Source organism: Durio zibethinus, chromosome 1 (genome assembly GCF_047325235.1).
Source record: "Durio zibethinus cultivar Kanyao isolate XHJ-2024 chromosome 1, ASM4732523v1, whole genome shotgun sequence".
NCBI classification, from domain to species: Eukaryota; Viridiplantae; Streptophyta; class Magnoliopsida; order Malvales; family Malvaceae; genus Durio; species Durio zibethinus.
This window is the reverse complement of record NC_143162.1, coordinates 7,763,240-7,780,905: the sequence shown is the minus strand read 5'-3', so window position 1 is coordinate 7,780,905 and position 17,666 is coordinate 7,763,240. Positions and strand designations below refer to the sequence as shown.

At 29.7% G+C, this 17,666-nt stretch overlaps 3 protein-coding genes across 3 annotated transcripts; all 3 read right to left on the bottom strand.

Annotated features, from left to right (window-relative positions):
- Window positions 1-4,612: 4,612 nt before the first annotated feature.
- Window positions 4,613-7,087, bottom strand: LOC111311097 (NADPH-dependent aldo-keto reductase, chloroplastic-like). The gene is made up of 8 exons (XM_089761923.1): window positions 6,960-7,087; window positions 6,646-6,857; window positions 6,282-6,332; window positions 6,098-6,174; window positions 5,839-5,926; window positions 5,409-5,684; window positions 5,081-5,326; window positions 4,613-4,953 (listed from the first exon to the last, which is right to left on the bottom strand). Exons 2-8 carry the CDS (start codon window positions 6,775-6,777, stop codon window positions 4,867-4,869), a joined length of 957 nt encoding a protein of 318 aa, XP_089618049.1. The 5' UTR covers window positions 6,778-6,857; window positions 6,960-7,087; the 3' UTR covers window positions 4,613-4,866.
- Window positions 7,088-11,218: 4,131 nt separating this feature from the next.
- LOC111311977 (NADPH-dependent aldo-keto reductase, chloroplastic-like) lies at window positions 11,219-13,559 on the bottom strand. The gene is made up of 7 exons (XM_022911868.2): window positions 13,320-13,559; window positions 13,084-13,134; window positions 12,749-12,825; window positions 12,577-12,664; window positions 12,010-12,285; window positions 11,603-11,851; window positions 11,219-11,462 (listed from the first exon to the last, which is right to left on the bottom strand). Exons 1-7 carry the CDS (start codon window positions 13,437-13,439, stop codon window positions 11,376-11,378), a joined length of 948 nt encoding a protein of 315 aa, XP_022767603.1. The 5' UTR covers window positions 13,440-13,559; the 3' UTR covers window positions 11,219-11,375.
- Window positions 13,560-14,646: 1,087 nt separating this feature from the next.
- Window positions 14,647-17,078, bottom strand: LOC111311975 (NADPH-dependent aldo-keto reductase, chloroplastic-like). The gene is made up of 7 exons (XM_022911865.2): window positions 16,950-17,078; window positions 16,511-16,561; window positions 16,287-16,363; window positions 16,038-16,125; window positions 15,533-15,808; window positions 15,091-15,339; window positions 14,647-14,971 (listed from the first exon to the last, which is right to left on the bottom strand). The coding sequence occupies exons 1-7, from the start codon at window positions 17,067-17,069 to the stop codon at window positions 14,885-14,887; spliced, it is 948 nt and encodes a 315-aa protein (XP_022767600.2). The 5' UTR covers window positions 17,070-17,078; the 3' UTR covers window positions 14,647-14,884.
- Window positions 17,079-17,666: the final 588 nt, after the last annotated feature.

Genomic DNA, 17,666 nt, shown 5'->3' with positions numbered 1-17,666 from the left:
ATAGTGTTTCATTCTTCTTTGATTATATATATTAAATTATATTTTAATTATTTATTTATTTTTATATTTATATATATATGATATTAATAAAATTATTATTTAATCTCTTAATTTAATAAAAATATTATATTTACATATAATTATGATGCAATTCATTTATTGTATAAATTTGAGTCATTTTAATTTTTATTTAATCCTCATTTAAGGCTTTACCGTGCCATGTTTCTTTTTTATGGTTTTTTTTTTTTTTTGCTTTTTCTTTAAAATTTTTTTAGACTTTTTATTTTTTATATCCATAATATTAATTTTGTAGATTTTGGATGAAGGCAAAGGTGTCCACATGGCACCCCACCTTTCCTCCAAAATCTATATTTAAATTTTTTTTTGTTATTTTACTGTTTGATTTTTTTATTAAGATGATAAAATAATCAAAATCCAATATGTTTTAATCAAGGTTATAAATATCATATCGCATAATATTTCGGTTTTTTTTTTTTAAATGATATATGTTGGTACTAATTGTTTAGATATATTATTTCTAATTTTTTGATTTAGTATAAATATATTTATAAATATACATGAACTTATACATAAAAATACTAGTAATAATCTACAAAGTAAATATGCAATATTTTCAAAAATCAAATAAATAAGTTTAAAAGTATAAGAAATAATATCATCAATTTATCATGATATTTTTAAACACTTAATCTAATTATATAATATTTCAATAAGTAATTTTTTTTTCATATAATATTAAGATAAAAATAAAGAGATGAGAAAAATAAACTTGACTCTATGATTATTAAACTTTGTAGAGGGAGCGTGATTGTTTTCTTAAAAGAGATTGAAATACTTATGAATTTAAGTTCAAAAAAATAAAGTATAAAAAAAAGTTATAATAAAAAATAAAGAAAATCAACTTTCAAGGGTTATTTTGTCAATTAATTTTATTTTTATTAGGTTAAAAATAATCAAATAAGAATAGACAAATTAAAAATAATAAAACATATTTCATGTTTATGTACCGGCCAAAAAAAGCAAATTTATCAAAATTCAGCTAAACTATCTAAAACAAATAAAAATAACCAATATTGCCCGATACAAAGCTCAATATGAAAAATCACCTTTAGATGTATCTGTTTTGGTATAACTTGAGTATACCAATCAATACAACCAATATTGAAACGAAATTAATAACATTGATTTTGATTCACCTAAGTCCAATTGATACAATTTTTTAAAATCAAGGTTTTTTTTTTTAAACATTGAGATTAAATCAGAGATGATTTAGGATATCCTGTCATGTCTTAGGTATTTATAAAAATATATTTTTTATTTTTTGATTTTATATTTAAATATATGTATTATATTAATAAAATTATTATTTTATACTTTAATTTAATAAATCTATATAGTATCCCGTTTGACTTACTTTTTTTTCTTTTTTTTTGTCATCTCTTTTGTTTTAGTTTTAGTTTTTTTTTTAGTTTTTAACTTTTTTATTAGATAAATTTTGTAAGAAAAAATTAATTGAAATAAGAATGATAAAATAATTATTATCTAAAGGGTTCTTATTCACGTTGATCCAATATATGCAGTTTTTTTTAAAATCCAAGATCGAATTAAGATTATTTTGAAAATCAAGCTCAAGTCGAAGGCGAATTTAAAGTGCTACATCCTGTTTCAAGTATATTAAAAAAATATATTTGATTATTTATTAAAATTTATATATATATATTATATTAATATAATTATTATTTAATATTTTATTTCAATAAAAATTATACTTATACATAATTAAGATATAATTTATATTAAATAATTTTGATCAATTTGGGTTGGATATGGATTATACATATATATATATATATATATATATATATATAACAGGCTAAGATCAGGTATTAATAAACAATAATTCAATATTGGGTCAAAATTAGAGTTGAGTTGAATTATTAAAAAGATGAATTATAATTGAACTGAGCATAAACTCGTTATGACATGGTATCTTTAAATGGATGTGTTCATTAGCATCCTTATTAATTTGGTTGTTTTTTTTCCTTAATTGCTTGGGTTTTTTTAAATTTTTTTTAATTATCTATTTTAATATATTTATATATGTTTGGAAAAATAAATTGACAACAAAAGTGATCATTTGACATTCCATTTTTTTTTCTTTTTTTAATCCTTCCTTTTGGTTTTTTTAGTTTTTTCCTTTTTTATTTTTTTAAATAAAATAAATTTTATATAAAATGGAGTCAGTGAAGGTTGAGATGTTAAAACAACACATATCTAATTGTTTTCAATCTGATTGGAGTTAGTCGAGTCAAGGTTGGATAATTTTTCCTTTATGAAAAAAGAGATCAGGTCAAAAGTGAGCTTAAGGTGTTTTGTTTCACCCCCTCTTAAGGTATATATATAAGAATATACATTTTATTTATTTAAGTTAATTATATATATTATATTAACAAAGCTATTATTTAAAATATTTTTTAATAAAATACTATATTTAAATATGATTAAGATGTAATTTACATTGAAAAATTATATTTCATGAATATTATATTATTAAATTGATTTTTGATTAAATCAAATTGAATACGGGTCATAAATATGTTGAGTTGGGATCAAATATAAAAAGTAATAACTTGATACTGAGTGAAAGTAAGGACAAATATAAACCCGCTCTTACCTAACCCTTTAGCATCCTTAAGTGAAGGTGTCAACATGATACCCTCATTTGGTTTTTTGTTTAATTTTTTTCCTTTTTCTTAGGCATTTCTTTTTTTTTTTTTTTTAGTTTTAGCTTTTTTTAATTAATTATTTAAATATTTTTAACTATGTTTAGAAAATAAATTTGAAAACATGGATTTCTTTTTGAATTTGTTATACAAGTTATCGAAATGAAATGTATATATTATCCATAAATTAGTTGATATAATTTCTCTAATTATTGCTTTTATTCAAAAATTATAAATGAAATTATATTTACTAATTTATTAAATTCAATATTATTGAATACAAATAAAAAAATTTTGATCCCAAAACAAATTACGTTAGTTTAGATAAATTTTGTGAAAAATTAATATAGGTGCCCATGTAATACTCTAATTTGTTTTTTTTTTTTTTGACTTTTTTAATTAAATAAATTTTACAACAAAAGAAGCTAAAGGATAAGAATGATCAAATAATTTATATTTGATGGATCCCCACTTAATTGAGATGTCTATATAGTACTCTAAAGAGCTTTCTTTTTCTTTTTTTTTTCTTAAATGTTTTAATTTTTTTTCTTTGATTTTGTCTTTTTTTTAATCTTTTTAATAAAAATAATTTTGTAAAAAAATTTATGTATGTGTTTACATGGTACCTCATTTGGTTTTTTTTTTTTTAATTTTTAATTAGATAAATTTGTACAAAATATGTCAATTGATAGAGATATCAAAATTATTTATATCTACCGGGTTTTGATTTGTTTGAATCCAATAAGGGGTGATCTTTTTAATCGAAATTGGGTTAATATGGATTGAGTTTTTTTAAAGAAAAATGAGATTTGATTGAAAGTGTATTTACAGTGATTTATCCCAACCCTTTTTAAGTATTTATCAAAATATATTTTTTATTATTTATTTAGTTTTATATATATTATGTATTATAATAATAAAGTAATTTTTCACCTTAATTTAAAAAATTTATATTTTAATTCAATGTAGTGCCATCTATTAGCTTTTTTTTTTTTTTTTTACTCATTTTTAGTTTTTTCTTACTTTTTTAGTTTGCCATTTTCCCACTTTTTCCATTTTTTTTTGTTTTTTTATTTATTTTTAGATTAATTTTATGAGAAAAGCATACCAACTAAGATATCGACATTTCATTCCTATTTTTTTTTAATTTGATAAATTTCATAAAAAAAATACAATGAATAGGTATAATAATACAAAAAAAAATTTTGTCTATGATTACATCAAGCAATTTAAAACAAAGACACAATAATCTCGTACAAAATCGTTATGAAAAAGATATGAAAGTGACATATGCTAAAATTTTAATAAAAATTATATAAGAGTTTAACATAAATTCAAAAATGTATTTCATATTTTTTTTATATCAAAATAAATTATAATAAGTAATTTTCGTATAAAATATAATATGAATTTTTATTATTTTATACAACACAAACATAAAAATTGTTAGGCCTATCCGCTGTAACGTGGGGCACCTTTCTAGTTATTATTATGCTTTCAAAATTTTTCTTGTCTTGAATCTAGATCATGTTTGACACAGAACCTTTAATATTTATATATGGATCATGCTTGACGCAGAACCTTGTACATTTGTCTTATCTGATGGACAGGTATTTTAAGATGCATCTTCTAGAAGTGTTGGCTGGATGAGAAGGCGAAAGGTGACAAATTTAAATTCTGACCACTGGAGTGAAATATAACAGCAGATTCATTCGTGACAAAAGAAAAGTTCAAGTCCAAGTCCAAGTCCAAGTGACATGCATCATTTGAGACCAGAACACCTATTCTGCATTTTAAATGAGGAACCTCAAGGTTCACATTTTGGAGTATCACGCGCAGAAGGTCGAAAGTAGAAAAGCCATTTATTAATTAAGCTCAGCTTAGAATTTAAACGATAAGTACCCAAAAGGCCAAGAATTCATTGTTCCTGAATTAACACAGAACTTTGCCAAAGTACTCAGAAATGGAAAAACTAGAGTTCAGAAAGCGACTGCTGTCTATGACTTGACTATTACTCTGAATCAAGATTGTCCTGATTAATCTGCCAACGAATTGATTGCGGAAACTTGCCCCTGCCTTGTTTTTGTGCAGAGAAAGTGGACAGCATAATAGAATCTACAGCTTATATTTCACCATCCCACAGTTCTTCGAGGCTCTTGTAAGGACTACAAGTTTCATGTATAGCAAATTCCCCTCGGAGGAGCCTTTGCTGCATAAGAAAAAACAGGACTTATTCAGTGATGGGCAATTGAAATTCTTTATTATGCATGCATGTTTGTCCATGTGATGAGCCATCTCTTCCCGCAAGATACAAACACGAGACAAGGCATGTTTACCTGGTGGATGCCTGAGAATTTCGAGAAGAGCTCAGGAGGTATGGACCAATCAAACAAGTTTAAATTTTCCTTGATCCTAGACTCGTTCACACTTTTTGGAAGGACACTGTGTCCACTCTGAATACCCCAGCGCAGAGCAACTTGTGCTGGAGACTTGTTAAGTTTTTCAGCACTCTCAATCAAAATTGGTTCCTTCAAGATTTCTCCTTTAATCCAAGACCCTGGAGATCCTAGAGGGGAATATGCCTGGAAGAATATTCACGATCATATGATTCAAAAATCAAGGATTTGTGAGTATATTATGATTAAAACTTAATAAGGGTTTTACCGATAGATGAACTCCAGTGGACTTGCACAAGTTGTGTAGCGCAGGCTGCTGCCAAACTGGGTGGCATTCTACCTGATTGACAGCAGGAGGAACTTTTGCAAACTTGAGCAGGTCCTGCAGCTTCTTAGTCGAGAAGTTGCTGACTCCAATGGCCCGAGCCTGGCCAGATGCATACAAGCCCTCCATTGCACTCCATGTCTCTGGAAGACGAAGGGGAGCCATGATTTCAGGCTCCCATCCTCTCATTCCAGGCTTTGTACGAAATGGCCAATGTATCTGTAATGTAAAGGTCAAATTTTGGTGTTTTTCATCATGATAACGGAAATAAACTAAAATAGCAGATTTTCATTGATGCATTGAGACAAGATGAATTCTGTTTTCAGTGGTAATTTTGAAATCTTCCTATTAGAACTAAGGGCAATGAACATACAAGATACAGATCAATATAGTCAAGTTGGAGGTCTTCAAGCGTTCTGGTTAACGCCTTTGAGACGTCTTCAGGTGCATGGTCGCTACACCTGTCAAAAAAAAAAAAAGGAATTTGAAGTCACAAGAGGCAGCCAGATTCTCTAACCTGAATATAAAATCTGGGTTTCAAAGCTTAAAGTCTTTCTGACAGCCATGCAAACTATTCCTTTATGCAATCAGAGCTCAACACCAAAAAGGGAGAGAAATATTAAAATAGATACCATAGTTTTGATGTGATGAACAATTCATTGCGCTTCACCAGTTCTGTGGAAAACAGTCCCTTCAATGCAAGCCCAATCTACATTTCATGAAACATATGCAGCAAAAGAAACAATCAGCTATATCTAGTGACATTTGTAAACAAATTTGGAATTTTTTATTTTTTAAAAAAAGGGACAAGTTTACCTCTTTTTCATTATCATAAATATGGGCACAATCGATGTGCCTATAGCCAGCCTGCACAAAAATGGTACCAGAATATTCAAAGCTTCAGCAATTACTTTCCATTTTAACAGTAATAAAACTTGAAATTCATCTGAACTATATGCTTTCTGCGGCAATAAATGTACCAATGTTCAATCTTGTTATACTACAAAATTCCATCTAGATCCTCAAAGTACATTGATGAAGCAACTAATTTCTGGGCAGAATAAAATTGATGAAAATGGGATCGTTCATGAGTAATGAAGGGAAAACTTATAGAATTGGTTCTAATACAAGGAAGAGCAGGAAGAGAAACATAACAAAGGCGATAAATTAAAGATAAAACCTTGACTGCAGCAATGATAGCTTCACCAACAACACCTGGAGGAGCTTTCCATGTTCCCAAACCAACAGATGGCATCTTAGCTCCGGTGTTAAGTTCAAAATAAAAAGGTCCATGTCCAGTTTCCTTCTCCATTTTTCTCCACAGGAATAACCGAAACAAAGAGCAAACACCCAATTACAGTAATCAACTAGCAGTACTATATTGCAATGCAACTGAAAAGGAAACAATTTCAAAGACATAACTTGTTTGATCCGAATAATAAGCAGTGGCTCTTTGGAATAGGTTTGTGGCAGAAAGGGAAAAAAGATAAAAACCAGATTAGAAAATCTCGATTCTTCAGCTCCAGACCCCGAAACTGGTGGGATAGTTTAGGCTGATCAGGTTGTCATATGTCTACAGAATTGCACATGTAACATGTTTATATACATTGATATCGGAAGTATCAGATTCATTTATATTAGAATCCTAGCATTAACAAGTTGGATCTTTCTAAGAACTCCAAAAAACAAGAAAACGCTTAAAGAAAAATGCTCATGGCATACGTCTCTTAATGAAATTGCCGTTTCCTACAAACCAGCTATAGAGGTTAAGCAAAAATTAGGCATACCAACTCTCAATAAAATATACCAACACCTTTTTGTGATGAACAGTCATGATTTACTTAGTCTAAGTAAGAATGTGAATGGCAAACCTGAAATTAGTATATTATTGTATTTTTTTTCTTATAAAAGTATATTATTGTATTAGATCAATGAAATTGGTGAGAAAATTTATATCAACTTAATTAAAACTTTTTTAAGCAAAAATAAGAGGATATTTTTTTACTGAAAATTTTAAAATTTAAATACTGATCATTAAAATTAAAAACCAAATACTTTATTAATAAGTCATGTTAGCAAAATAAGAAGGTGTTATAAGTGGGCGTTCAACTTTTTTTTTTTTAATCAAATTACTTGATTTTTGATTAATTGGGAACTCTGATAACTTTGAGCATCTTCCTTTGATACATCACTTTTTAATGATGTGATTGGTGTTTACATACAAAGACTTGCAAAGACTTGTTAAGTAATTGCAATATTGCAGGATATAGGCATATAACTTAATATAAATTGGGCAGTTTAGCGGGATTAAAACATTCTTTAAAACTAGCATCGCTCACGTTTTTTTTACGGGTCTAATTTTTTCTTTTGTAATTAATAATATTAAATTTAATAAGTCAGTGCAAATTTTGTTACAATTTTTTAGAAAAACAATGACTAGTAAAAGTTTATTAACTAATTTATGGATAATATATGCATTTCATTCTTATAATTTGTATAATCAACCAAACTTAAATGTATTCTTTCAAATTTATTTTTTTAAACATAATTAAAAATATTAAAATAGCTAAATTTAAATAAAAATGTAAAACTAAAAAAAAAAAAGAGGCCCAAACCAAAAAAAAAAAAAATCAAATGAAGATGTCATATGGACACCTCTACTTAGGGATAGTAATAAGTCGAATAAGGGTAGAAGTGAATCTAGAGGGAGGCTGCCACTTCCCCCCCCCCCCCCCCCAAAATGAATAATTTGGCCTTTCTTTACGAACAATTGTAATGATACCGTGAATTTTATAAATTGTTAAAAAATTTACTTTTAAATACAATAAATAATTTAATTTTTTTCTTTTTCAATAAAAAATTTCTTTTTTAATTTAATTATTATTATTTCATTGAATTTTTTAGTTCCTTAAAATAAAAAATTCTTTTCAATTAATTGAGCTGTTGATATTAATTATTATGTCAAAATATTTATTTATATAGGGAAAAAATATAATTAAAAGAATTCAATTACCTACCTATATTGTGCACATAGAATTATAAACTTAATTGTATATTATAATTTTTTTGTTTTTTTACCAAAACTTTTCATTTGTAAAACTCAACCTTTTAACGTATTATTTTTATTCTTTATTTTTTAAAAAAATTATTAGTTAGATTTTAATTGTTCTTAAATATCCAATCAATTTCTTTTAATCATAAAAAAAACTTAATTTTTTTTTATTTAATTACATTTATTATTTTATTTAACATTAATCTTTTTATTAGATTTTTATCAATTCATCTTACTTTTGTATCAACCCCTCTAAATTAAAAAACCTGGCTTTGCCCTAAGTAAAGATAGATTTATGTTCATCTCGATCCTAATAGGATATCATATTATTATTTTTTATATCCAATCTCGAATCGACATATATGCTTATAATCCACACCCAGCTTGTTTTGACCAAAAATCAATTCAATAATATAACATTCATGAATATTTTATTTTTTATTTCTAATCTATATTGAACCCTTTATTTTACTATTTATCAGTGCATAAATTCTCTTGTAATTTTTAAATATCAATTTTAATGATATATCAATCAATCAAAAGGATAATTGACAATATAAAAGACATCTTAATTATATACAAATATATTATTTTATTAAATAAAATGTATTAAATAATAATTTTATTAATATAATAATATAAATAAAATTAAATAAATAACAAAAAATATATTTTTATTTATATGTCATGGCAGAACAAGACAAAGCATTCTAAACTCACCTTCAATTTAACCTTGATTTTAACTAGATAAGTCATTCTACCTTTGACTCAATTCCAATTTTAAAAAATGGTCTTTATTTGTGCCATAGGATATGAGTTGCTTTGACACTTTGCCTCGACTGATACAACTTAAAGTAATTTAAAAAAAAACTGATCCAATCTTAGATTTAAAAAAAAAAAAACATATATATTTGATCAGGGTGAATCAAAACAATATAAGTGGTTTTATCATCTTTACCTTCATTAATTTTTTTTACCAAATTTATCTAATAAAAAAATAAAAATTAAAAAAAAACTAAATAAAAGTGCCATATAGATTTATTAAATTAAGATATTAAATAACAATTTTATTAAAATAATACATATATAAATATAAATTTAACAAGATAATAAAAAATTATTTTTATATACTATCCTGAATAAAACGAAACATCTTAAATTTGTTTTCAACTCAACCTTAATTTTCAAAATTAAAATAAAATCTCAACTTGATATCCATTTTAAAAAAATGCATCAATCTAGAACGAATCAAAAAACTTTATGTTTATTGACTTTATTCTTACAAACATTGTTTAATAAAAATAAATGAAATCTTTTAATAAAAAAAATCAAAAAATAAAAAAAAAATGTAGATTTTGGAGGAAAGGTAAGGTGTCACATGGACACCCCCCACCTTTCTCCAATTTCTACAAAATTAATATTATAAATGTAAAGTACAAGAAAATTCATGATAATTATAGAAAAATTATTATTTGATACATTGTAAATTTTTAATTTTATAAGCGGTGCTAAGAAACTTACACATGTTTCACTTTTTAATTAGTTTTTTTTTTTTTTTTGTAAATTATAAGTGCAAAAGAAATTATAATTATAATCAAAGATTATATTTATATAAGAAATCAAATATTTATAATCAAATATTATATTCATATGAAAAATCATTGAATAATCAAACAACAAATAGAATATAACTAGACAAATGAATATAAAACTAAATCAAATTCACACAAACTAAAACAAAATTAAATAAATCTATCGTAAAATTAAACTAAACTCGTACGTATTTGAATTTGAATATAAAATCTCATGATCCTATAATCTCATCTTTACCATTAAGCCAAAAGAGTTTTTTTAATTTTTTTAATAAACTTGGTATACGTTAACCTTACTTGTAAAAAGTGTAAAAACTTTTATCACTTTGACTAGTTTTAGTCAAATTAGTTCAAAATTAATTTTAACAAATAAGATAAATCTAGAGAGAAAAATTTGTAGATGGACGATGATCTTTCCAAAAAAGAAAGATCAAGAAAACACTAAGGGAGAAGAAAGGAGTCAGTGATTCTCAGCAAACCCTTAGTTAGAAAAGCAAAGTAATCATCAAGGCATGAAATATGATACTAGTAATAATATTTAGGTCCTTTATGAGCAATAAGATAATTAGGGTCATCTATCTTCTTAATAGACAGGCTACGAATGAAAATCTGTCAATCTGTCGTGGAAAAAAAGTGACACCAAACTCCAAAGAAAGACCATTTCTTTTCAACACATTCATGGTAAATTAGATTAATCATATCTGTCATCCGATGAAGTTCCATCATGGGATCCTAATTCAGCTGTGTCATATTCATATTCGGCCAATCACTGTACTGGACTATTAACCTTGTCGTCAACCAAAACTTTTTTACATTTTCATCCTGATATTTTCTAAGGCCGGCGTTTGGGCGTTTTTTGTCCAATTCTACCGAAGCAATCCATTTGAATTGCAACGGTGGAGTCGTTCCCACCTTCAAAGGGAAAAGATGCTTCTCTTGGCATGGCCAATCTCAGTCATTCATTCCAAAATAAAATGAGATATAAGAAGCACGAAAACTGCAAATTGTTTGGGTAGTCTGTGTGCCACAAACATGCATGTCAACCTTCAAATTTCAAGGTTATTCATGGCCAATTAATCCAAATTCCAGAAAATTAAATGAAACCGAGATGAAAATCAATAACGGTTTATTATAGTTGTGTAGCACAAATATTCTTTAGTTGCTGAACTGATAGACACAATCTGTATCGAAAGAAGTACCAGAAACCTCCCTCTTTGTTCTCCCCCCACCCCAAAGGGCTTCTTCTTTGATCCAGAATTCAATCGCTCAAATCTCACCATCCCAAAGTTCTTCAACAGTTTTGTATGGGCCGAAAGTCTCATGAACAAATGAAGTTCCCCTGAGCAATCGTGCCTGCATAATTGAAAATAGAGCATTATTCAGGAGAAATGATGGTGGAGCAATAGTGAATCAGAATTTAATCAAATGCGTCACTAGTTAGCATTCACTATTATTGAATACCAACAGTTATTAGTAATGTAATAGCTACTAGCCTGTTCAATTTCAGAAAACTTTGCAAATAAGTCCTCAGGAATAGACCAGTCAAAGACATCAAAGTTCTCCTTGATCCACTTCTCATGTGTGCTCTTAGGAAGCACACTATGACCCATTTGCAGACCCCAGCGAATGACAACTTGTGCAGGACTTTTGCCTAATTTCGTTGCAATCATATTTAGAATTGGATGCTTAAGAACATCACTCTTGAGCCATGTTGTGCCAGGAGAACCCAGAGGCGAATATCCCTGAAAAATTATATATATACATACCACTTCATTATTTTTGACTTACACAATGGCAAAGCCATATATTAATATTTGCCCAATCAAAGGCATTAGAAGTCTCTTCTTGTAATTGAATCAAATAATAGTCTAACACAGTGAAACAAGATTAGAATGCTCACCGATAAGTGAATTCCCTTGGATCTGCAAAATTCATGTAGCTTAGTCTGCTGCCACGAAGGATGACACTCAACCTGGTTGACAGCTGGAGGAACACGCGCTACCTCCAGCAAATCTCCCAATTTCTTTGAAGAGAAATTACTAACGCCAAGAGCCCTAGCTTTACCAGAGTCATAAAGCACTTCCATTGCTTGCCATGTACTAGGTATGTCTGGCTGAATAAGGTTTTCATGCTTAAAACCAACCGACCCTTTCTTCATCCGAACGGGCCAATGAATCTTAAAAACAAACACCGTCATATTAGTCACAATTGAAAAATATCTTCAATAACACATCAGGATACTCCAACGTCTAATGATGAAAACTCAACAACTTTAAAACGTGATTCTTAAAACTAGATAACTGCAAAGGTAGCAAAACTAAGAAGACTATATGATCAGGCAATAATTTCCACCTAGGATCAATATTGAATGACCCTGTGTTTAGAACTGCCGTAAACCAGCACACTCAACAGTATAATTAACAGTGAAATGGGTTAGACAATGTAGGTTGGATCAAGCAATACATACAAGGTATAAATCAACGTAATCAAGTTGAAGATCCAGCAAAGTCCGGTCTAATGCTGCCGGCACATCTTCGGGTGCATGATTACTACACCTGTGCATAACTTAATTTTAGAGAGTAATTTTTTAATAAAAGAAAATCCATGGATAAACAGAACATAAAAGATCGAAAACGAACCAGAGTTTGGAGGTGATAAACAACTCCTCACGTTTGACTACACCATCTTCAAACAGCTTCTTCAAAACCCCACCAATCTAAAGCAAATAGAGACATGCACGCAATAATTTACTATTCAATTAATAAAACAAAAATTTAACTTTAACTATTCGACTAGTATTATTTCTGCATCCAAACACCAGCTTTGCACTCTTTCTTCTTCTTCTTTTTTTTTTTTTTGTAAAATACTATAGAAAAACCTAAACAACGATTGGTCGCACTAAATAAAGTAAATAATTTTTTTCTTTTGCAAAAAAGAAGGAAAATTTTGTGGCCAAAACAGGGCATAAATCTACCTCCTTTTCGTTTCCGTACGCTTGAGCGCAATCGATATGGCGGTATCCAATCTGAAGCCAACAGGAAAACAAACATTTAATTATCGAAAGTTTTTTCTTTTAAAAAGAAAAAAATATCTTTTTTTTTCTTTTTGAGAAAACCGAAAGATGTAACAGTCAGCGAACCGCATTTCCAATGAAGACAAAACAAAAAATTATGAGGAATGATACGACCAACAACAGCGTCAACGATATACCTTGACGGCAGCGTCAACGGAGGCGCCGACGACGTAAGGGTCAGCCTGCCAAGTTCCCAAGCCGACGGACGGAATCTTGGCTCCGGTGTTCAACACGAAGAATCTGATTTCATTCGCCATTTGGAGAACACAGAGGAAGCGCGTAGACTGGACGCAAAATGCGAAAACGTGAAACACAGAGAAACGTAAGCGAGTGACTGAAACGAGAGAGTGACAACAACTAGAAGAAACGGACACTGCCACGCGGAAAACTTTATTTTATTTTTTATTTTTTAATTGAGAAGAGGGGATCAATTGAGAAATTTCATCATTTTTTCTGCCACATGCCAGTGAAAGACGACAATTGGTAATTTGACGGTGGTGATTTTTCCTTATTGTGATTTGCTTTGTTCTGGAAAAGGAAAAGTGGGCCTAAAGTTGAAAAGGCTACGGCCTGCATCTGTGGGGACCTTTTCTAGGATTTTGATTTTACTCCTATTTTAATTTTTTTTTAATTTTTAGTATACTTTATACTCTAAAGATTTATTTATTTAACTCGTTTGAAAATAATATTACCATTTAAATTTTTTTAAATTTGTAATTTTTAAAAATTTGATCAACTTGTAGGACATATAAACTAATACTCAATTGGTATTTATTTTTAAAATTATTAGAAGCAACCCTTATATTATTATAAAAAATTTAAGTTTAGTTCTTCATGCATATAATATGATAAGATCTTAACTACAAAATTTAATTTTGAAATGTGTATGTATTGTCTAAAAAAAGCTTATGAAAGTACATCCATTTAGTTTATCTCATAATTACTTTTATGAAATTATGTCTTATAATAATTGTAGATATAATCAAACTATTTTTAACATTTATCACGTAAAAAAATAATAAATAAATCTTCATAAGTCGGCATTGATGGAACTTGAACATAGGTGGGGTACAAAGAATTTTTTTTTTAATGGTTGATAAGAACTCATTTGGCAATGAAAAATGGAAAAAAGAAAAGGACCTCATTTGACCCTTGTTTTGTGGAGTATTGTTGTTGATCAGAAAAATCAGTGAGATTCATTGGTCGAAATAGCCTAGTTTGTTGGTGGGGAATTCTAGCATTTGCTTGGTCCCGACTAAGGACAAATAGCTTAGTGACACAGCTCTGGTGGAAAATGACTGAGGTCGGCAACTAGCCGTGGTCCCTGGTCCATTTAGGGTGACAACATCCAGGACCTAATCATCCAACCTTCTTATCTGTTTTTTTCCTAGTGCTATTTTGCAATGGAACACTTCAAATTTTTCCTAGCCATGTGAGCAAAATGAAAAGATAAAAAATCCTTGATTCATCCAAATAACATTGGAAGTTATATTATCAAGCTGTTGACTCGAGGCAATAGAAGTTACACCCACATGGTATACTGCTGCTTCACTTATTTTAGTACTAGTACTTAATCAAGTATCAGCATACCAACAATGAAATCTGCTTTCCAAATGCTAGCTACAGCATTTTTCTTATTTTAGTACAACTAGTGGTAACTTTGCTTGATCATTAGGCTAGGCTACCAAACTCCCATGTATTTTCATATCTCACCATCCCATAGTTCTTCAACGCTCCTGTATGCACCATATGTTTGGTGGACGAAGAAAACGCCTTTGATCAGCCTCTCCTGGAAGATACAAAACATGAAATCAGTAATCTCGACTAGACCAAAAGCAAGGTCCTCTTCGGACCTCAATGTTTTGGAACCCTAATCTCCACAAATAGAATTGAATTAACATGACTTGCCTGCTCAATTTCAGAAAACTTGACAAACAAGTCTTCGGGTATAGACCAATCAAAAACATCGAAGTTTTCTTTGATCCTCACTTCATTTGTACTCTTAGGCAAAACACTGTGACCCATTTGCAGCCCCCAGCGGAGAGCAACCTGAGCAGGGGACTTGCCCAATTTCTCTGCAACCATAATCAGCACTGGATTCTTGAGAACTTCGATCTTAACAGTTCCTGTGCCTGGGGAACCCAATGGTGAAAACCCCTGAAACAATGACCATTAATATTCTTAATTTGTTAGTATTACGTTAGTTTATTCAGAGCAAAGTTAATTTGCATGGTAGAAGCAGAAAGCATAAACATCAACCTCAAACTTCAACTTGAGTTGGTTACTTTTGTTCAACCATAAATACCATCATAAACTTAACTTACTAAAGTATCTATTTATGCATACTCACAGTTAAATGAATTCCCTTAGATTTACATAATGCATGTAGCTTAGGCTGCTGCCATACGGGATGGCATTCCACTTGGACTACAGCGGGAGGAATGCGAGCCACCTCCAACAGATCTCCAAGCTTCTTCGAAGAGAAATTGCATACTCCAATAGCTCGAGCCTTCCCAGAGTCATAGAGTGCCTCCATTGCTCTCCATGTACTGGGTATGTCAGGTTGCGTTAGGTCCTCGAGTTTAAAGCCAACTGCTCCCTTTTTCATACTGACGGGCCAATGAATCTTCAAATGTTTAAGAAACACCATAGTAAGAAAACATTTACAAAATGTGCATTTTTCTCCTAGGCATAACAGGGAAAAAAAAGTACCATAGACTTTGAGATTGGCTAGTTGTCAAATTTTGTACCTTCTTCTAACATTATATCAGTTTGAACACAAAATAAACTAGGAAAAAACATGTGTAATTGTCAGTGGAATTTAAAAAAATGGTTGTCTTAAAATCTATACTTACAAGATAGAGATCTAGATAGTCCAGCTGCAAGTCTTGCAAGGTACCATTCAATCCCTCTAGTACATCTTCTGGTGCATGATTAGTGTTCCTGACGAAAATTTATTGAATTCACTACAAGTCTTCAAATTGGGTAACTTGAAACATTGAATAAACTGAATGAACTACCCAAACTTTCCACGGAAGTTCTGATTGTCAAATAGCAATTTCAATATACAAATGATTAAAAAGGATTTTGAAATTGAGACAAACCAGAGCTTGGAGGTGATCCAAAGATCTTCACGCTTCACCACACTATCTTCAAAAAGCTTCTTTAGAACAAAACCAATCTGCATAAACCAAATTGTTGAATCATTAAAACTGAATGCATCAAAGGTATGTGCAACTCCAATATACATTTAAGAAGAAATAGAAACTCAACTTCAATCAATAAAGATGACAAACAAGTAAATTATGAAATGGTATTACGTAATGACCTCTTTCTCGTTCCCATAGAGTTGAGCACAATCGATATGCCGGTATCCATGCTGCATTAAAACAGAACAATTAACAGGCGGTCTTCCATTTCCCAAAATTTTCTACTCTTTGATATAATTTGCTGATTTGCTAATACTTGAATGAAAAGAGGACTTTTCCCATCCAAACAAGAAGAATGTTTATTGTTTATTTTCCTTCAAATAGTATTGGTAAAGTTTTAATGGAATATTTTCATGAATTCCAAACCTTACCTAAAACAAACCCAGTAAGTATACAGTTAGAAATTTTGAGTCAAACGTCAAAAGCCTTATAATATTTAAGTATTTTAAGAGAGATGCAAAACAAACATCTCCACGGGTCGTGTGCATTAGAAAATTATCCAAAATCAAGTTTACCAAAACAGAACAGGAAAAAGAAAAAATTAAGAGAAAACACTACCTTAATAGCAATAGCAACGGCATTGCCGACAACTCCAGGAGCAGCCTGCCAAGTTCCTAGCCCTACCGAGGGCATCTTAGCCCCTGTGTTGAGCTCAAAATATCTAACTGCCAGAGCCATTTCCGCCACAGAATCATATGACCAATGGAGTCTTTTATATAGAGGAAGCAACAAAAAAGACCAATAATAGAGTCAATGAGCTTGAAGAGTAAGAGATAAGACATAAGACATAATACATTGTACATGGTAGGAGAGATAACATTAGCTACGAAACAGAATCGTGATAAGCTATGTCCATTCATTTCACGAGTGACGATTTACTCATAGCATCATCCCTTCGTACACGTGTGAGTTGTGACTACTCACCGGAAAGCTTTGCGTTTTTCTTCTTTCTGTTTTCCATTTTTTTTTCATGTCATTGATTATTAATGTTGGATTATGGCTTGGTTCAGTGATTGGCAGCTATTTTGATGCAATGGCACCATGGCAGACATGAGACACCTTTGACAATTGAACAAAGGGCGCTCCCTACCTCTTTTGACTAGAAACTTTTGCTGAGTTTTTTTTTCCTACTAGCATGATCGGTGCATATTGCCATGGATCAAAATTTTTTTTTGTTATTTATATTTATCGGGTAATTTATTTAATTAAAAAATTAAAAATTAAAAAATTAAAAAAAAAATCAAATGTAGGTGACTGGTGGATATTTCAGTTGTT